This window comes from Nuphar pumila, chromosome 6, assembly GCF_984573655.1.
Source record: "Nuphar pumila chromosome 6, dmNupPumi1.hap1.1, whole genome shotgun sequence".
Taxonomy (NCBI): Eukaryota; Viridiplantae; Streptophyta; class Magnoliopsida; order Nymphaeales; family Nymphaeaceae; genus Nuphar; species Nuphar pumila.
In genome coordinates this window covers 124,171,347-124,193,730 of record NC_143254.1, presented here as the reverse complement: position 1 = coordinate 124,193,730, position 22,384 = coordinate 124,171,347, and the positions used below count along the sequence as shown (strand labels likewise).

The following is a 22,384-nucleotide window of genomic DNA, read 5'->3' as shown; positions in this document are numbered from 1 at the left end:
ATATATTCTGTCGCTTTTTTGGTATTTGGGTTTCGCGACGGCTTCGCGACGGAATTTTTCCGTCGCTAAGCCGTCGCTAAATGTCGCGTAAATCCCTAATCCCATCCCTCTTTCTCTTTTCCCTGTTTCGCTGTACTGCACCCTCCCGCCGCCCGTCGGCCCTCGCCACCGTCCGGCCACCGCCGCTCCCCGTCCACCGCTCGCCAGCCGGCGCTCGCCAGCTGCCGCTCCCCGTCAACCTCCCGCCACCGTCCGGCCACCGCCGCTCGCCAGCCGCCGCTCCCCGTCCACCGCTCGCCAGCCGGCGCTCGCCAGCTGCCGCTCCCCGTCAACCTCCCGCCACCGTCCGGCGAAGCGCAGGTTCTTCTTCTTCTTCTTCTTCTTCTTCTTCTTCTTCTTCTTCTTCTTCTTCTTCTTCTAAACGCAGGGGGTACGCCCCTTCCCTGCCGGAAACGGAGGGGGTTTAACCCCCTGCCGTGCTTTCCGGCAGGGGGGGTCGACCCCCTGCGTTTCCGGCAAGGGGGGTCGACCCCCTGTCGGAAAGGCATGGGGGGTCGACCCCCTGCCGGAAACGCATGGGGGGTCGACCCCCTGCCGGAAACGCATGGGGGGTCGACCCCCCTGCCGTAAAGGCACGGCAGGGGGTCAACCCCCCATGCCGGAACTGCCTTTCCGGCAGGGGGTTTAACCCCCTTCCCTGTTTTGAAAAGAATTTTTGTCGGCTGGGCCGGCTGGGCCGGCTATGGCCCTGTCATAGGCTCGCCTAGCACCCAGCCGACTGGGTGCTGGGCCTGGCGCACCTGCCAGCATGCTGGCAGTCAGCCGAGTGCTACTCGGCTGGCTGCCAGCCAGCCAACAGCCACCAACGTGAATAAAAAGATTTTTTTTTTTGAAATAAAGGGATCATACCCAGCCGATCACTCGGCTGGGCCAACAACGAGGGTTCACGGCTTGACTTCGGCTGGTCTGTCAGCCGACACCCATACCACATCGATCGTGCCATGGATTTCTTTTTGAAAAAAAAAATGAAAAACAAGGAAAAATATCAATATAACATAGTGGATTCGTAGATCCACTGATTCGCCATGGATTTCCATCAAAACATGCATGGAAATCTTACCTCTACCCGATTTCTCAAACGTTTCACATAAGAAAATGCCCGTACCTTGAGAGAAATACCCGATTTTTTTAGTTAGTGTTTCATCTTGTTTCATGATTAGTTAGTTTGTTACTTAATTTGTTTTGTTTTTGTGCAGATTTTTCAACGGAACCAACTCGTGCTCGGCCACCTGTGGTAAGTAAATGACAAAAACAATGCAAATCGGGTAAATACCCGTGGTGAGTAAGTGATGCAAACGTATCACATGTTATTTAATTTATTGAATACAGCACTTTATTGTTCACACACTCACTTAGTTGTTGATATCTAGGACTGCTTTGTTGGAGTTCGGAGATCATGCTGAGCATGATTTTAATGTAGAAATATGGAAGTGTTCTTATTTTTGGAGTACGGAGTCCATGCTAAGCATGGTAGTAGTTAGTGAGATATTGAAGTGTGTTTGCTGCAGGTACATGTTTGCCATTTATTTGATATGAATGATTATGATGTATTGCAATGTTTGATGTAATTGTATCCATGCTTGCATGTAGTTACTTTCAATTTGATTTTGACTTCCATGTGAAATTTTATAATAAAAGCATGCTTCAAATGATTGTATCATGTCATTAATAGTTTGCACATGAAAATATTAAGTTATCAATGCATGCATCAAAATTCTTGTTATTGTTTGACATAGTATATTGCATGATAAATTTGATATTTTCTTCATCGTCGCATTCTGATTGTTTTTTTCTTAATTCGTTAGGATACTATTCGTAACATCATACGACAGAATGACTGCAAACCGTGAATGGATGTACCGTAGGATAGTGGACAATGAGTTATCGCATGAATATATGGATGGTGTCGATAGTTTTATTGAATTTGCAACGGCGAGTGTCAGTACGGTAGATCCCACAGGTCGGATTAGGTGTCCCTGCAAGATTTGTAAGAATAATCGATTTGTAGAACCTCATGGCGTTAGACATCACCTATACAGGAAGGGTTTTGTGAGTGATTATCAGAACTGGGCGTTTCATGGAGAAGAATTTAGAAACGATTTTGATGCACGGGTGAATGTGGTGCACGATAATCCATATACGAATTTGATATTTGATGCTGCAGGAACAGAACTGGGTTCTGCTATGAGTTCTAGTGATGTAAGAACTGTCGTAGATGAAGAATCACCAAACGATGCAGCTAGTAGATTTTATGATTTACTTAAAGATGCTGATGAGCCACTTTGGAACGGTTGTGAGAGTCACACTATCTTGTCTGCAGTTCTTCAACTAATGAATTTGAAGTCCGAGTATAATTTGAGTCAATCATGTTTTGACCGTTTGTGCATGATTGTGAAGAGTATGTTGCCTAAAGATGAGAAATTGCCACAAAATTTCTATCGTGCGAAAGTTATGGTCAACGCTCTAGGTATGGGTTACAAAAAGATTGATGCTTGTCCAAATCACTGCATGTTGTATTTCAAGGAGCAGGAAAACGACATATCATGCCCGTCATGTGGGCATCCTCGGTTCAAGCCAAAGACAAGAGGCAATGGTAGCACGAGATCAAAGGAAGTTTCATACAAGTCGCTCCGCTACTTTCCTATCACTCCTAGATTGCAGCGATTGTATATGTCTTCAAAGACAGCTAAACACATGAGATGGCATGCAAATAAAGTTCGACACGATGAAAACAAGATCACGCATCCTGTTGACGCTGAAGCTTGGAAGCACTTTGATCGTACTCATCAGAACTTCGCAATGGAAGTGCGAAATGTTAGACTCGGTCTATGTACAGATGGATTTAATCCATTTGGGGGTAGATCAACTCCATACTCATGCTGGCCAGTATTTGTAACTCCATACAACCTTCCACCAAGCTTGTGTATGAAACGTCCAAATCTTTTCTTGTCTCTGTTGATCCCTGGTCCGACCTCACCTGGCCAAAATCTTGATGTATATCTAAGGCCATTGATTGATGAATTAAAAGTACTGTGGGATGACGGTGTTACCACGTATGATGCCCACAAAAAACAAAATTTCAACATGAAGGCCGCTGTTCTATGGACAATCAGTGACTTCTCTGCATATGGTATGTTATCTGGTTGGAGCACACATGGGAGGTTGGCTTGTCCGTACTGCATGGAGGATTCCAAAGCTTTTAGATTGAGGCATGGAAGGAAGCCTTGCTGGTTTGATTGCCATCGTCGATTTCTACCCAGCGATCATCCGTTCCGACGTCAAAAGAATGCATTTACAGCAGGCACAACTGAAATGGAAGGTCCATCCTCAAGATTGTCTGGCATAGAGATTTTAAGAAGATTGCGATACTTTCCAAATGTATTAACAGATGCCCGCAGTCCTACACCCTTCCGTGGATTTGGGAAGGAACACAATTGGACGAAAAAATCTATTTTTTGGGAACTACCGTATTGGCCGACCCTATTGATACGACATAATTTGGATGTGATGCATGTAGAGAAAAATGTGTTTGATAATGTGTTCAATACAGTAATGAATATTAAAGGAAAAACGAAGGATAATCCGAAGGCCCGTATGGATTTAAAATTAATATGTAAAAGACCAGAATTGGAACTCAAAGAGTATAATGGCAAAGTACTGAAACCAAAGGCGAAGTACGTGCTCGGACCTGATCAAATAAAACATGTATGTCAATGGTTGAGACAACTGAGATTTCCAGATGGATATGTCTCTAACATTGCTCGGGCTGTGAAGATTGACGATGGACAGTTATATGGGTTGAAGAGCCATGATTGTCATATCTTTATGCAACGATTGATACCCCTAGCATTCCATGATATGTTAGACAAACCTATATGGGGGGTATTGTCTGAGTTGAGCGGATTTTTCAGAACATTGTGCGCATCGGAGGTCATTGTATCAGATGTAAAGAATCTCGAGGACTCTGTCATCACCACTGTTTGTCTGTTAGAAAAGATATTTACGCCAGCATTTTTCGATGTTATGGAACATTTGATCATACATCTGCCATATGAACTAAGGGTTGGTGGCCCTGTGCAATATCGATGGATGTACCCATTTGAAAGGTATATATTTTTTTATATTTGTCTCTTTAATGACAGATATTTAAAATTTGAAATGTATATTCTTGTCAGATGCATGTTCGACCTAAAAAAAAAGGTTCGTAATAAAGCAAGAGTAGAAGGCTCTATTTGTGAGGCGTACACTTTAGAAGAGATTTCAAATTTCTCATCTATGTACTTCGAACCTCATATTTCAACACGTTACACATGCCCGCCCCGTAACGATGATGGAGAACAAGTAACTGTAGCTGACAAGCTGTCGATATTTCAACGACTTGGGCATGCATTTGGTAGTTGCCGATCAAGGCTATTGACAGATCGAGAGCAAGATGCAGCACACATCTATATTCTTTTTAATTGTTCAGCGATCGACCCATACATCGAGTAAGTATATGTATATGCAACTCAATTATAAATCCTTTTATGTTCTATATGTGGATACATGGCTCGGTAATATAAGTATTTGTGGTTTGCAGACGATTTGATCTGGAGTTGCAAAGCAAAGTTTCACATCTCACTAATGCAGAAGTACAAAAAGAACGTGAAACTAAGTTTGTGGAGTGGTTGAAACAGTTGGTAAAGAAGCTAACATAAATTTTGTACTTATAAACAACACTAAGTTACTTAATTGATCGTGATCACAATAATTGTTTATGTCTGTGCGTAGGTTCGCCATGGTGATGTTAAAGATCAAGGAATATGTGATTTAGAAAATGGTCCGACCAAAGTTGTGCAATGCTACAACGGGTATATCGTAAATGGTTATCGATTCCATACAAAAGACTATGGTATAAACAAATCAACGATAAATAGTGGCGTGTGTGTCAAGGGTAGCAGCTACGGTAAAAATGAACATGATTACTACGGTGTTATAGAGGAAATAATGGAGTTGACTTACTTAGGCATGAATAACAGGGTTACGGTATTCAAGTGTCATTGGTTTGATCCAACTGCAACAAGACTCGACAAAGCTTCAGGCATTGTGGAGGTGAATCATAAATCCAGGTTTGGAACATATGAACCATTCATATTAGCCTCGCAAGCTCAACAAGTTTATTATACTTCATATCCGAGTATAAAAAAGTCAGATGGAAATGAATGGTGGGCAGTTTGCAAGGTGAAATCCAAACTATACCCCGAGTATGATCAGTTACAAGAAGATGAGTTAGCTGAAGACAGTGATTACTATCAATCAGATGATGTCTGTGACTTCGCTTATGGTCACGATGTTGCGCATGATATGCATGTCATATCTCCATTGGCTGATGAAACATTCATAGAGGAATGTGATCCAAATGATGTACCAAGTGGATGGGCAAACAATGAAGAAGAAGAAGAAGAAGAAGAAGAAGAAGAAGAAAGTCAAACTAGTGACGAGGAAGAATTCTCAAGCTAGTGAAAAAAATCTTATACTACAAACCTCTATTTAAATGCATTGTAATACTTGATGTGAGTTGTATTGCAATACTTGGTGTGAATGATTAAAAATTTTATTTCAATGTACTGTAATACTTGATACGAATGATTCGAATGCATTGTAATTTATCTGAATGTATTATAATTTATGCAATTAACGAATGATTTGAATTAGTGCAATACTTGATGTCAATGATTTGAATTATTTGAATGCATTGCAATGCTTGATGTGAATGACTTGAATGCATTGTAATACTTGATGTGAATTATTTGAATGTATTGTATGACATATGTTATTTGTTAGAATATGGTTCGTGGAGGTTATAGTGGTCGCTCATCCAGTAGTAGCCAGGCTCAACCTTCATCTTCACGGGCTCCTGTGATAGGTATATCATATAACTAATTAGATGCTTGATTAGTTCAAATGCACATTCTGAGAACTTGGTGTGTATTTTTTTACAGATGATGTTGCGCCTGTATACGACCCACCTACACCAGTTGATCGCACAAGTCAACAGCCAACACAGGAAACAGGGTCTTCACAGGCTGGCACAAGAAGACTCATTCGAATAGTGTATATCGATAATCGACCGTAAGTATTTTGTTTTCAATTATTGCATATCTTTTAAATATTTTATATTGATATTTACTGTGTAACAATTCATGTGCAGCACGAGGTTTGAGCCACAAGAAGTAGTACGGGAGATTAGGAATTCACTTCTTCAACATCTACCAGGACCAGTTGCTCAATGGAAAGAGTACCCAAAGGAGGTATTAGACAGATTGTGGTCCTCATTCATGGTATACAGTTGTTCCTCATAGTTAATGTGTTTCATATTTAATTTATTTAAGCAATGTCTACTAACTTTCTGAAAATATTTGTAGGCTTCGAATCGCTTTGCAACTACGGTGGAAGAAAATGATGCAAGGAAGGTGTGGCAGAAGGTGGCTGCCAATCGATTTGCAGACATGCTGCACACTATGAAGACTGCAGCAAAAAAAGCATCTGGCGTAGTAGATGATCCATTACTGTGGAAGGGCCATGGTCCTATTACTATCAGGAGAGATTACTGGGATAAAATGTGCGATATGTGGGCGGGAGATGCATTTAAAAATCGCTCTGCGAAGGCTTCACAAAATCGATCGAAGATGCCCGAAGCCCATCTACACACAGGTGGATCTAAGACATTTGGGAGCCACCTAAAGAAAATGGTAACTCATCAATATATAATATTAATTTTATAAGTATAGTTGCAAATTTGTGTACTAAATCTTTTGTCATTTAACTTCGCAGGAAGCAGAAAAAGGAGGCAGTGTACCATATAAGGATGTGTTTGTAGAAACACATAAACGGAAGACCACGGGAGTCTTCGTATCAGAGAAGGCGAGAACGACAACGGTATGTATTAATTCTATTAATAATCATTGCAATATATATGCAAGTCATCATAATGTTATCATTAATTATTAATGAATACTTTAAACATTATTTTGTAGGAGGCATATGAGCAACAAATGGTAGAGCGATATGGTGAAGACGCTACTCAGCATCCATCATTTGATCCTACAGCATGGGTGACTGCAGCAGGTGAACCCAAAAAAGGTCGTGTGTTCGGGTTTGGGAGTAATATGAACACTTCACCAGTTATTGGTTCTTCCAGTTACGGCTCACCAACTTCTTGCGCCGACATAAGCTCCAAGCAGTCGACTATTCTTTCCGGTGATGATGTACGCGAGATCATTAATGAATCACTGAATAACTACTTCCAATACACCGTCGCCCCCTTTCTCCGAAATGAGATCAAGGCCGCTGTTCAGGATAGGGGATCTTCGATTCCAGGTCCCTCTCAGGTATAATCACATATATAGTTTTTTTGACTATCTTAAAGCACATCTGAGCATGGTAGAATCACATATAGAGTTTTTCTAGATGCCTTAGAACACATATGAACATGCTATAATCACATATTCAATTTTTTTACTGCCTTAGCACACATATGAGCATGATAGAATCACATATATATATATTTAACTTTTTGTCTGTCTTAGAGCACATATGAGCATGATAGAATCACATATAAAGTTTTTTTGATTGCATTAGAACACATAAGCATGCTATAATCACATATTCAGTTTTTTTACTGCCTAAGAACACATATGAGCATATTATAATCACATATTCTGTTTTTTGACTGCCTTAGCACACATATGAACATGCTATAATAACATATAGAGTTTTTTAACTGCCTTAGAACACATATGAACATGTTATATATCATTTATGATAGAATCACATATAAAATTTTTGGCTTTGCCTGCCTTAGAGCACATATGAGCATGCTATATTTACATATTCAATTTTTTTACTGCCTTAGCACACATACGAGCATGATCGAATCACATATATAGTTTTTTGCTTGCCTTAAAGCACATCTGAGCATGGTAGAATCACATATAGAGTTTTTTTATATGCCTTAGAACACATATGAACATGCTATAATCACATATTCAATTTTTTGACTGCCTTAGCACACATATGAGCATGATAGAATCACATATAGAGTTTTTTTATTGCCTTAGATCACACATGAGCACATGATAGAATCACATATAGTGTGTAATTTATTTCATTATATTTTGTTTATCAATACTGACTGTTCTTTTCTTGTGTAGGCTGCTAGCGATAATCAGGGTAGTGGAGCTGAAGGGACAGATAAAGACAATGAACAAGAAGACGCACAAAATCTTGGCGATGATTAGAGGACTGTGTTGAAGAAGTTCTATTTTTTTTATTTTTCCTAATTGTAATTGTTGAATTGTAAATAATTAAACTTCTTAGTTTTAAGGTGGAACGATTAATTATTATAGATACTTGTTATATGAATTTTTTTGTGTGGTTTGTTTTTTATTTACAGGAAATATAAATTGTACAGGAAATATAAATTGTACAGTTCTCCGTAATTAATTTTTAAATAAATTTTTTTTGATTTTTTTTCGTTTTTGCGACGGATTAGCGACGGATGATTCCGTCGCTATTCATATTAATCTAGCGACGGCTTAGCGACGGAATTAAATCCGTCGCCACGCCGTGGTCGCCGTTTAGTACCGGCGGATTGGCGACGGAATATAGCGCTCGTTATTCCGTCGCAATTAGCGACGGACTTGGCGACGGAATAATTCCGTCGCCAGTTAGCGTCGAAATATTCGCGACGTAAGCATACTGTCGCCGCGTTGTCGCTAATCCGTCGCTAACATGGTTAGCGACGGATTAGCGACGAAAGGTGGTCGTCGCTAATCTACTGCTCTGTTGTAGTGTAGGCGCGTCAACCCGTTTATTAAACGGGTTGGCTTAAGCCCAACCCGAACCCGCCTAAGAGGCGGGTTGGCGGGTCGTGTCAGGTTTTGCCACCCCTACGGAGGACTACAGGAATGCTCAATTAGAGGTTCATCAAGCAACAATAAACCATCTCACCACTGTGGGTTGCCAGCGTGGCCTGCAGGGTGGTTATGAGGGCACCAGATCAAACCCTGGTGGCACACGGGTGTGTCCATAGCTTTTAGAGGTGGACTACTTAAGGCAGGGTGGTCGTGGGGCCCCACTGGGGGTTTTTCTCACTTGGGTGAGGGTTCCTTGTCATTAAAAAAACAATAAACCATATCATATTTGCAACTAATCTTAGAATTCTCAACCAAATCAATTGGACTGTGATGCTGGATTAACATAGTAATCAGAAAGAGTCTCTCTCTAGAATTTCAAATAAAATGTTAGGGTCTGTTTAGAATCTCGGCGATAGGGTCGGCGTTTACCCATTTGGTGTTTCCGAGGCAAAATCTTGGTCAAACGCTTATGGCAGTTCCGTTTGAAATCTCGACGCTAGGATGGGTGTTTATGCCTTTGAGATGGGAAGTGAGGCTCTTTCTCCTTTGTATTTACACTAAAGAATGGATTTGGCAACTAGCACCTTTTAAAGGTGGTATCTACCACTTCCTCGAATGCATAAACTCCATAAACGCCCATCCTAGCTATCGATCTCAAACAGGCCTTTAGAGTAGGTGGCGACCCACATAGACGGAGAAATTCATGATTTTTGCAAAAATATCATGCGAATTTCGTTTTTAGTGAGAATTGCGACATAACTCCCAAAAATCGGGTGAGATTTACACTACTAAGGGTAAAAAGGTTTTAAAAAGTCAAAAACTTGTGAAATTGGACATCAAACAGATTTTGAAATTTGTTGGGCATTTTAGGAAACACATCAAATTTTTCATCATTTTTATTTTTGTATATATGCATAAGACACAGTTTCATGGTAGTTCCCGTCCTTCGGACAGCGGTTCTGCTAGTAAAGGAACTAAGCGCTTTCAATAAAAAAAAGCTAAACATTGAGTAGGGATGGCAGTGGACCGGGGGACAACGGGGCTCCACCCAGCCTCGCCCCGTTTGAACTGGGGATGAAGGTTAAAATCTATCCCCGTGCGGGGATGGACTTACTCTTTTCCCCACCCTGCCCCGTCCCAATCCCCGCCTAGCCCCACCCTGTCTCCAATCCTTTAAAGAATGATTATAGACTAAGGGGAAACGGGGCCCCGCCCACCTCGCCCCCGTTTGGATTGGGGATGGAGGACATGAAACGGGGATGGAGGCGGGGGTGGAGGTTAAAATCCATCCCCTTGCGGGGATGGAGGTTCGGATTTTGAAACGGGGCAGGGGTGGAGACCTTGTCCCCCGCCGCGGTCCACTGCCATCCCTAGCCTTGAGGTCATAGACTCAGCAATTCTCTTGGGTAAGACGGGAACCCACAGTGGCCTTAATTAATGTATTAATATTTCTACACATGTCCCGTCTCACGTCACGAGATGGTGGAGCTATTAAACAGGCTTGTTATCAAGGAGAGGTGCGGTGGTCAAGTGGGATTCAATCATAACCCCAAAGTCATCCCTATCATTAGAATTGTTACAATTCAACTTGTGTGCAGACCTTACCAGATATCTCTTAAGCCCAATGTGACAGAGGGATTCGAACCTGGACCTTCAGCTTGGCACAAGACCCTGCTTACCACATGGGATACCACCTCGGTGTGCCAAACTTCTTTTTAACAAAAATCAACTGCAGAAAAGTAAGAAAATTTTGTAATTTAGGAAATCATGTTTTTTGTCAAAAAAAAAAAAACATGGCCAAAGATTGAATCATGTTAAATTGTTTATCTAATGGTTTTTTTATGACAAAGAAAAACCATCAAGAATCAGGTCAGTTTATGGGCCTGCCTCCCTACGAGGAAAAACTCCAGCTTACCCAGCCTTATGTGCTCCAACTATGATAAAGAAACAGCAGCATCCATGTACCAACGAGATTTGATGGTGGACCTTCAGCCTGACATAGGAACCCGCTGACCACATGGGTAACCACTTCAGCGGTCAGCTTATGTATTAAATCGCCTATAAACCTATACCTAAGTTATCATTGGAAGGAGTCCGATCTTAGTGTCGTTATTTTTGCCTCATTGCTATACAAAGAAGCAACATGGACAAGATATCAAACAATGGATGATAGGAAAGTTTCACCATGTTGAAATTTGTTAGTTGTTTGTACATGCAATCAACACTATTTTATCTTTATATATCTAGTTGTAGACGCCTCAAATTTTAAAAAAAAAAGTATATAAAGTTCTGAAACAATCTTATGTATGTAACATCATGTTCTTCCGTAATTTGTATTTTTATATTGTAATATAATAATGCAAGTTTTTACGTGCAATTCATGATTTAATATTATCATATATATGATTTCGAGAAAGATGAACCCTGAAATCATCAAAATCGGGTTTGGATCGAATCTGATTTGATAAAGGAGTAGAATCATAATTTTTGGGTAAGAGACGTGCCTAGAATTTTTAGAAAAGGTAAAGGACTAACTTGTCAAGGGGATGAGTTAGGGATTTGTTAAAAAAATATTAGTTTTAAAGAGAGATAGATGTTTGGTAAATAGGTTTAGAGTTAAGGGCAGTTTTGGTATAGGAAGGATGAGTTGGACAATAAAATAGGCTACAAGGGTATTAGGATAATTGTGACAAGACCAGTTGTCATAAAAAGGGACAGCAGCTCGACCCGACCCTACCAGTATGACGTTGTTTGACATGTGAGAGAGAGATATGATCATGGTTAATGCTTTTTATTAAAATTAATCAAATCTCTCTCCTTTGATTATGCATTTACTCTGGTTCTCTCTCTCTCATCTCTTCACTCTTAATCTTGTCTCACTCACCAAAGTGCAGGCCCACCCTCTAATTTTTTTTTTTGCCCTATTCCCTCACACCCATTGCATTTTGGTAGAGGAAGAGAGGATACCTCGTTCCAAATCATGTTTGGTGGTCCTAGCCAGCAAGATCTGGGGAGATTTACGAATGCATTTGGGAGTCTTTGTAATCTGGGTACCGACAATTCATAGTTGGTGGATTTTCTGGTTTTTCTTGTGACAAACAAAGTGTGATCCCTTTACTCTATGAAAGTCTGGTGGCATGTAAGCACGTAGATGAAGTTTGTTTGAAAAATATGCTAGCTTAAGTAAAATTTTTGCATGTTTAGGAAGTGTTTAACGTGTGCATCATGTGTTTTCTGCTGAGAAACTCGCTGCATGCTATGAATTTGTTCAAAATTGTTTTCAATTTGAGCTTTCAAAATTTCACATACCCATGATGGTGGTAAGCTTAAGAAATGGTGTTTGCAAAAGTATGCAGGTGTATTTTATCATGTTTTTTTATACAAATATTTATTTCGTATTTTAGAATGAGAATTCATGAATTTGAGTTGAAATTTTTTGTTTTGGAGTTGAGATTTTCGGTTTAGCCATGTTTAGGGTCGACTCCTGCTGGTGAGAAGTCGACTCTTTCATGTATATGCACTCTGCTCTATTCTTGAAGGTCGACTCCTGCTGGTTAGGACTCGACTCGTTCATGGATATGCACTCTGCTCTATTCTTGAGGGTCGACCCCTGCAGATCAAGGGTTGACCTCAAGTTTAGAATTCTAATATGTATTTTTGGGGACAAAGGGTTGACCCCTGCATTTAGGGAGTCGACTCTTATAGTGCCAGGATCGACCCTTGCTTCATAATGAGTTGACTCTTGAAATATAAGAGGTGACCCTTGAAACATAGAGTTGACTCTTGAAATATTAGAGTCGATCCCTGTGAACAGATGAGTTGACTCTTGAGTACTAAGGGTTGACTCTTCAACAGGTCAGTCGACTCCTGAAATACTCAAATGTGATTTTTTTGGTGTTTGGACTTCAGATATATGTTGTTAGGTATGGAGTGCAATGAAATAATGTTAAATTAGTTCAATGACTGCAGTATAAATATTTAGTATTTTTAGAGCAATTTTTGTATCGTAAGGAACTGATGTGGGTATGGGTGGTCCAAAAGAAACCCATTTTTTGCACTAACCCAAGTTGAGTATGTGTAGTCGACTCCTCTTTGTACTTTTAGAGAGACTTAATTTCAGTTGAGGGTCGACCTCCGGTTCAATAAGATCGACTCCTCCTGAGTCTCTTTCATGGTGTGAGTTCTCCTGAAGGTCGACACCTAATGAATTAAGGGTTGATTCTTCTTATTTGAAAAATGAAGTTTTAGCCAAGTGATTTTTCAAACTGACTTAATCTATTGCTACTACCTTGCAACACTCGTGTTTAGTAGTTTGATTACACTGAGACGTGTGTTGTCTCACTCCTTCAATTGTTACTATTTTTAGGTGCTCAACGATAGGCGGATGTGGCAGCGGAGGACACGTGAGCAGCCTGTGGACATTTAGGAATGTGGATTTAGAACTACTTATGTTATTTTTTGAACCTTGTAAATAATGATAAACATTTTGTATAAGATACATTTTGTAAAATGAATGACTTATGTTTTGTATAAGTGTGCAAATTCTCTTGTGTGAATTTTGGATCTTGGTTTGAAAACTTGCATTAAAAAGATAATTTAAAAATAAGAACAGTCGTGTTTTCAAAAAAAAAAAATTTACAAAAAAAGAGTCAAATGTAGCGTTAAATATTCATGTGGAATTACAATGTATTTTCACCATCAGCCCCTAAAAGATGTGGGGTGGGGAAAGGGAATCGTGTGTTTGATGTTGACAGTGGGACCCAGGTGAGACCAACGTAATTATCCGTGGGAATGTATCATTTTTGCCATGAAACGAGTCCTTAAGGAGAGGTCATCGCCTTATCCTTATGCTTTACTAAATAAAAAAAAATTTAACAAAAACTGCACCCCATTTATAAAAAGCTGACTAAATATTTGAGTTATACATTATTTACTTTTACCAGAAGGAATTTCAAATACCCGCTTGAAATATAAAATGTACTTTGTTCTTTTTATCATGCATTCAATGATTTCCATCTTATGCAATCTTATGGTATTTTTTTAAACAATTCAATAATGAAGTTATTTTAGCCACATTTTTTAAATAAACAAAGGTCAACTAGCTGATTTTATGACTAAGCATGTCTTAGAAACATAACTTATAATATCAGATAGTTAACTATAATAAGTGAAAACGTTAAACTACTTACAAATAGCTGATAAGTTGGGCAGCTCTTCGCAAATTATTCCTAAATAAAACGTCCATAAGTTATAGATTCTTTGACAGTGGATAGAACCGATTAAATAAATCGACTGTTAAAACGAAGAAAACCATTAAGAATTTCATTCATGCAAATGTAGGCCCACGTGGATGATTTACTAATTTTCAAGTAAAATTATCGGGAATACCGAAGAGTGCTCAATTAGACGTTCATCAAGCAACAAATAAAGCACATTACATCCTTAACCAATACAAGAATTCTCAACGAAATCAGTTTCACTATGAAGCTGGATTTACATAGGAACTCTCTCTCTCTCTCAAATATTGAAAATCCGCGGGAAAATAGATATAAACAAAATATTAGGGTAGGAAGCGACCAGCGTAGACATCGAAAACCCAATTAAAATTTCTAACATAAATGATTGACAATTCCTCTAAAAAAAACTCTAACACGACAACTTTGTAGGCATAAAATTTCAGCCCCATCCTCGCACCACGGAAGTCTGCATAAGACTTGACCAGTGCCCACCGTTCCTTCCGTACATACTGAACATACAATTTCACCGTCTTAGACTTAGACATTGGTTGTGATCTCTCTCTCTCTCTCTCTCTCTCTCTCTCTCTCTCTCTCTTAAAACAGATGAAAACGTTATGGTGGGGCCAAATAATGCAACCATTGCTCCGAGATCAGATTATTAGACATGGGAATGCCAAAAATTCAGTTAAGACATACGGTACGCGACACACAGCATTCGTGGTATTATTACTGCTACCACTATTATATTACCCAACAGCAAACACTAGAACCAACTATGTACAGAGACAAATACCTCCAGAGCATGGTGTTACAGATGCAACCGGCACACCTCATCAGGCAAAAGAGCTTAAAACAATTACAGCGTTAATATGTATTTAATATATCTAATACACCCAGGGCTAAGCAGCATCTTCTGCAAGATTGTTAACCCTCTCGCACTCGTCGATCCATTCACTGTACCTGCAGAATTCACATATGAAAAAAAATAAAAAATAACTTCGCTCGTGGATTGTTGAGATTTAACTAGTAAACAAGAGTAAGAGAGTAACTTACACGTCTATTGGCTCTGACAGTGCTGCAAGGAGGGAAGAAGCAACCGGTGAAAAAGAACTAAGTATTAGTACCACCACAAGAAGACGAGAATACAACTAGGAAATGCCACCAATAGTTGGTTAAAATCATCTTTCACAATAATCTCAAACTCCTCATTTTGAAGAAATTTGACATAACAATGGACCATTCTCCAATCAATGTTGAAAAAAGTGTAAAAGATGCATTTTTGGACTCTATTTTGGTTTTCCCATTGAAAGAAGGCACACAATAACTAAGCAACCCACATGAAAAGGCATCATATTTTAACCATTAGCCAAAAGATACATTGGATACAACAAATTTTGAGAACAGGGAGCCTTGGTGTCTGGCATCTGCAAACTTCCCCATGGTAGGAAAATAGCACGACAAACATTTTCACATGGAAGAATTATTCACATGTTCCTTTATGATGATAAAAACTGATTGCAAATTACAAAAAGAAAAAGTCAAACCCAGAAGAATAGATGGACACATAAAACAGTACCTAAAACTGATAGTAGACACCTATCCAAAAAAAAAACTGACAATAGAACTGTTTCAGATTTTCCTCAACATCACAGTAAAAAACCAGGCTATTGGGTTTTTCTCAGCCAAAAAAAAACATAAAGTTATGTCACAGGGACTCTTCAACTAGGTGTCGCACCGGTGTCGCACCCACACCCACACCCGCACCCAATGCGGTCAACCTGACCCTGGGTGCAGTCAACACACCTAGGGTCATTTATGTCCAACTTTTGGACTTTATATATATATATATATATTATACCGCACCCCCGCACCCAAGTTTTTTGAAAGTGCCGCACACCCGCACCCATGTGACATAGACATAAAGGATTTGCAAGAAAATTTTTCTCAAAAAACATCAAAAAAATCTAGATAAATTTAAAATTGCAAATATAAAAATATTTGGAACAAGAATTTGTGCAAAAGTAAAAGAAACTTAATAAACCATACAAATGGTGATTAAAATCACAATATATAAAAAATAAGAAATAATGCTGAATTTATTGCTATTTATGGGAAATGTTCTATTCTATGAATTTTATCATGGTATATATTTGTGTCTAACACCAGAAGAAGAACCAATATAAGCAAGACACCCCAATATCCGAAAAACTACTAACAGTTTGAAAGTAGGAATCATCCAAAAGAGATAGACACAAAATTGCTAAGCAATGATGTTCACCAGAAAAATTTCCAACATCATACTAAGTTACTAACAGATTCAATAATCCATTTTATACAAACATATTGTTCTATGCAACCACATCTGCACAAGTATCAGCCAGCTATATACACCATCCAGGACAAGGGACGAGATAAACGTCTCTTGACAACAGGTTATACATAAAGCATGTCAAATATTAGATGTCAGCAATACATGGAGGCAGGAGCAGGCATTGGGCTGGATAAGGTAGGCCAGATTTAGGATTCAAAGCGTCCAACATGATGACCTGGAAAATAACCAGGCCAACTTCTAATCGGGTTAAGGCTCCAAACATCAGCCACTTTATATCTATGTAACCGCTACCCGTCTAAACGCTAGCCATACCTGTGTCGACATGGGCGTGGGTACTGGGCATTGTGCGGGTACGCCGCAGGTCAGGTCCCGCACTATGCCTCGGTTCAAGTCCACCGCAGACACGGATTTTCCCTGGTCAAACCAGGGTCAAAGGGGCGGGGCCATTTTGGTGCTGCCCGAACCAATACTTAATCCCCCCCATCCCTCTCCAAACCCTCGACTCGATCTCTCTCTGCTCTTCCCTAAACCCTCGACTCTCTACTCTCTCCCCTTCTATAACGCTCGTCCTCCCCTTTTCTCTCCCTCGGTGATATTGATTCCCCACCTCCCCTTTTGTCTCCCTCCCCTTCTCTCTCTGCTCTCTCAATTCCCCTTCTCTGTCCGTCTGCCTCTCGATTCCCCTCCTTTCCCTATGCGACTCTGTCTCACCCTCTGTAACTCTCGTCTTCTCCATCTCTCTCCCTCGACGATATCGATTCTCCTCATCCCCTCAGGCTCTTGTCTCCCCTCCAAGCTTCTTTGTCTCCCACTCTCTCTTGTTTCCCCATCTATCTCGTTTCCCTCGTCCCCCATTGTCTCTCTCTCTCTCTCTCTCTCGACGACTTCAACTTGAATGAGCTCACATACTGCGACATTCAGCGACGTCCGGCAAATTATGAAGAGGTAGGAGCAACATCTTTCGGTTGGCTAAGTGCTAAGTGTTAGGTATTACTATTATCTGAAATTGTTATTAGCTTGTTATAACTTATTTCTTCAATTGTTAATTTGTTAGTTGTAGCTTGTTGCTTCTTAATTGAATTTTAATTCTTTGAATAAAAGTTGGTGTTCGCATGTTACTAGTTTAGTTGTTAAATGTAGCTTGTTGCTTCTCAATTCTTACTTGAATTTTAATTCTTTGAATAAAAGTTGTTAAATGTGGATTTTATATATATATATATATATATATATATATATATATATATATATATATATATATAGGTGAATCCCTGTACCCACATTTTTGGGAATTTCCGTGTTGTGCCCTCCGTACCCGTACCCGTACCCGTACCCAAGTGACATAGCTTTATATGTATTTCCAACCAAGGCCTATTAATTAATAAGAAAACCCCAGGACCAAGCATAGTCAGGCCTACATATAAGCCAGGTCCTATCAAGCTCAGGCTCTAACACTCAGTCCAAAACCAGCCCTACATGCAGAAGTCATCATTTTTCATGCCTCATGCCTAAGAGGAGATAAAAAGAAAAGAATATGTATGTTATCTAGAATTTTACCAGTGATAGAGGTACTGTAACTCTCCTGGCAAATCCTGCATGCAGCTTCTCCAATCATGTCCTTCCTGTCACTGGAAGAAGAAAGATGGCCTTAGAGAAATTCTGAAAAATAAGACAGAAAATACCACAAAGCGCCAAAAGGATAAAACCAACTCAGAAAAGAATAATCTTAGAGTAGCATGGCCTTAGAAACACCAGCAATAATCCCCCAGATGGATGACAGAACCCAAGTAAGCATGCAAATCAGTTGTGTTAAGCAGCAGGTCACAGTGAGGCACATTCGGCAGCTGCCACAGGGTGGAAGAGACTAGATCCTGCATGGCACGTAGTTGCTGGATGGGCCGAACCCATCTAGACCAAGATTTGAGTTTCAGGATGACATAACAGATCATGTTTATTACATCGACCTTCCTAAATCAGCCAGAAACCTTTTTATACAATATGCATGATCACGTCTGATCACCAAGATCATTCAGACAATGCATAGAGATCGATGAGAAAAACATGTCCCACACAGAATCCGTATATATTTGAGATCACATCGAACAACATATAATCTTGAGAATTAAACACTCGCAAAAAGGCTTGGTTTAAAATATCATGATTATTAGTGAACAAAGAATACACAAAGACATGAATAAAATATTACCAGAACCCAGAACTTACATGCGACACTCTACACTGCTTCCATGATTGCAGAAAGGACAGCTAAAAACTGTGTCAAGCTTGTCCATTCTCTTCTTCGGAGGTGGCTTTGCCCTGGACTTTCTCTTCCCCATGTCTAAGTGTTGCTTGTTGCCTCAAGTATCAGTCTCAATCTGTTTAAGGATTACAAACAAAAGCTTAAAAAGTCGTAGACCAAATTCTTGGCACCATAACTAATATTATGCAACAAAGAAATTCAACTTCACAGAATTAGCTGATACCAACATTAACTGTATCAAACAATGGAAAAGTATTTCTTACTTGTTATATACAATTCTGAACTTACTTTTACCAAACTCACCTTATAAGAAGATTGAAGATCACTTAAGACTGAAACATAGCCAATCATGTCAGTGCCAACCCTATCCAGTGGATTAGGTGTACAGGTGCCACATGGTTTGTTAAAACTAAAAATAAATTAACTGCTTAATGATTACCATTGGCATGACAGATGTAAGTTTTCCTTTAAGAATTTCCATGTTCTCAAAAGGTGAGGATAACACTCGGTTATGCAAGTAACAACACCGGTTGATTCATCACTTAACCACCGAACTGTACAGAGAATAATGACAAAGCTACAACAGCTTAGGGTCACAAATTGACCACCCTTCACAATGAAGCACCTCTAGCCAGGCTCCAGCACAAACTAGAGCCTTTTCTCTGTTGGCTAGGCCAAGCTGCACCAGCCCCCCCAACAAAAAAAAGAAAAAAAATGATTGTACATTGGCAGGCCTCAAATCCGTTTGGTAAAACCCTTGAGATCCCCCTTGAACACTGGGGAATACACCCATCTTCAACCTTGTTACAATTTATGTCTATTATCAGTGTCCCCAATTTATTACAAGGATCCCAAATATGATTTAGCCCTTGTTACAAGTCAAATTCCAAGATTGATTCCCAACCTAATGTCTACACAAGCCTTCTAAGCTTCATTTGAAGTCTGTTCTCAAGTTCCAATCCATATGATCCAGGTCCAATTAAATTCGTTGTAAATAGGGTGCTAACGCATGCTTGCTTTGTTCATAGGTGGGGATGAACATTCACAGATGAGAAAGTAGATGATATGATTGTTGGTTACAAGGTTAATCTTGTGCCTAACCTTGACAAGATTCAAGGCAAAACAATCCTAGTAAGGATCCCATCATTTGACATCGGATGGGTTTCATCCTACATTCAATCCTAGCCATTCAACCAACGGCTAGGATCTGTCCACGTTCTCACCTGCATGTGGACTTATCTTAACCGTCCAAATGCATCAAATGGATGACTAGGATCAACATATGATACTTTGTATCCTATGTCAAAGGATGGGATCCTTTTTTAAAACAACCATAACTGGCAATCACAATCACAACTTGTACTTTTCTGATGTTTCACTAACCTTGAGAAAGTGCTGTGGTTGTGATTTACAATCACAGGATCTTGAGAAAATCCAAGAATCACAAGCTGTTGAATATAAGCAACTAACATATCTCCATACTGCTGTTTAATATCGACAATACAATCTCATAGGCAACTAACATATTAATTGCATAAAAAGAACAAAGTGGTAGAAAGAGTAGACTTTGGACATGCTGATTTTAACACAACAAACTTGTTATCTCATGGCACCACATACTTTGAAATCTGAACCACCTCAACAAAATAATTACCAATATCAACCCGTTGTAGCAGTCTCATTATTTGCTAATATACGTAACTCTGAAGTTTCTCTTATGTTTACAAGACAACACATTCTAAAAAATAGAAACATTCAAAGTCTAAATGATATGGAGCTTTAAAATTCGTAGGACAATATGATATGTGAATGATACATGACAGCCTCACACACAAAAATCACCACTATTCAGACACAAAGCATACAGAAAAATGCCATGTTCGGTACATGAAAGCATCCAGGATAAGGAACTTTAAAATAACAACACATAAAACTGATTGTAATCAGATTCAAAGTATGTCTTTATATTCAATCATTTCATGATAGTTTCAATTCTAAAGCTATTGCATACATTATTTTTCAAAAATAGCCAAAATTACAAAAATCCTAAATTACAAGAAGAAGGAAAAGCTAGACACCAACAACCTGCTGGAAAAGGGCCTCAGGTTGCACGCACACAGAGAGAGGGACACGATAAATAAGAAGAAGAAGAAGATAGAGAGAGAGAGGGACAGAGAAGGAGAAGAAGAAGAAAAGGAGAACGATGAATAAGAAGTGGAGAAGAAAGAAGACGAGACAGAGGGAGATGGAGAGAAGAGAAGGAAAAAGGGAAGGAAGAGGAGGAATAAGACGAGACAGAGAGAGGGATAGAGAAGAAGAAGAAGAGGAGGAGGAGGAGGAGGAGGAGGAGGAGGAGGAAGAAAGAGAGTCATACCTCGCCAGAAGACGTCGGAAAATCTCTACCGATGAGACGCCGGAGAGTCACCGGGGATGAGGACGCCGCTCTCAGAGATCGCCGGAGGAATCCGTCTAGGGTTGGGGAAGGAGGCGAGAGAGAGGGGATGTCGACGAGACAAAGAAGGAATCGAGTATGCGCCTAAGACGGAACATCTTTTATAGACGGATTTCGGTTTGGATCTAGATGTATGTCACAAAGATACGGGGTATGACCCGATAAGTGACTCATGTTCGAAATCTTTTTCAAGACACCAACAACCCGCTGGAAAAGGGCTTCAGAACGATGAATAGGAAGAGAAGGAAGAAGATATAATACTTGATAATTTTTTAAAGATTTTTGTTTGAATATAAATATCAAAGTAACTAATATTTTTGACAACCTATTTTATGATTTTTTAATATACAATTGCGATTGCATCAAAATTTTGAAAAGAACGTAAGTGGTTTCATCAAAATCAAACATGCCCAACAACCTTAATGGTATAATTTTGAAGGTCAATTTGACGAGTTTTAAACACTTGGTTGCATTCGTATCCAAAATCTAAAAAACAAGTTTTGATTTCATCAAAATCGAAGTTAAAACGCATTTGGAACAAGCTCGGCACGTTTCAAGGGCAAAATAATAATTTCAAAAAAAATCCAATAACCCAGGGTCATAGTTATCTGAACCTAAGTTACCCACTCCAAGAATTTGTAACATAAAAACCATTATATATATATAATAAAGATTGGGCAAAGAATATGATCTAATTTCACTAACTAGTGAAAATAGATCCCAACCAAATCAGCTCAACTAAACACCTATTTAGACTAGTGTTGGATCACATTGGATCAAACCCAAATCCAAACCTAACCATTAGATCAAACCCAGATCCAAACCCAACCATACACATTTTGCATGCCCCCACCGCCCCCGCCCCCGTTTAACTCCCATAGTTTTATAAAACTTAGCAAGTGTTAAGATCCTTAACACTTGTATTTGCACCATTCTCTCCCTCCCCACTTATTTAAAGGGGGGCTTCTCTCCCATCTTCCACTCTTCTCACGCATACCCCCCTCCTCCTCTTCACTTCCTCCCTCTCCCATTTCAGTCACCCTCCTCTCCCTCACCACCAAATTTGGTGGCTACCCAACCACCTTCACCCCCAATCCAGCTAGTTGCACCCAACTAGCCTGACACACCTACCAAGTCTACCCTATTTAA

At 39.6% G+C, this 22,384-nt stretch overlaps 2 protein-coding genes across 2 annotated transcripts; one reads left to right on the top strand and one right to left on the bottom strand.

Annotated features, from left to right (window-relative positions):
• The first annotated feature begins 7,203 nt into the window (after positions 1 to 7,203).
• Positions 7,204 to 8,448, top strand: LOC149836035 (uncharacterized). Its single transcript, XM_090010758.1, has 2 exons — positions 7,204 to 7,430; positions 8,253 to 8,448. Exons 1-2 carry the CDS (start codon positions 7,209 to 7,211, stop codon positions 8,337 to 8,339), a joined length of 309 nt encoding a protein of 102 aa, XP_089866884.1. The 5' UTR covers positions 7,204 to 7,208; the 3' UTR covers positions 8,340 to 8,448.
• A 6,385-nt stretch (positions 8,449 to 14,833) lies between these two features.
• LOC149836034 (transcription elongation factor 1 homolog) lies at positions 14,834 to 21,309 on the bottom strand. Its single transcript, XM_090008934.1, has 5 exons — positions 21,158 to 21,309; positions 18,747 to 18,898; positions 18,081 to 18,151; positions 15,248 to 15,269; positions 14,834 to 15,154 (listed from the first exon to the last, which is right to left on the bottom strand). Exons 2-5 carry the CDS (start codon positions 18,857 to 18,859, stop codon positions 15,094 to 15,096), a joined length of 267 nt encoding a protein of 88 aa, XP_089865060.1. The 5' UTR covers positions 18,860 to 18,898; positions 21,158 to 21,309; the 3' UTR covers positions 14,834 to 15,093.
• Between the last annotated feature and the right edge of the window lie 1,075 nt (positions 21,310 to 22,384).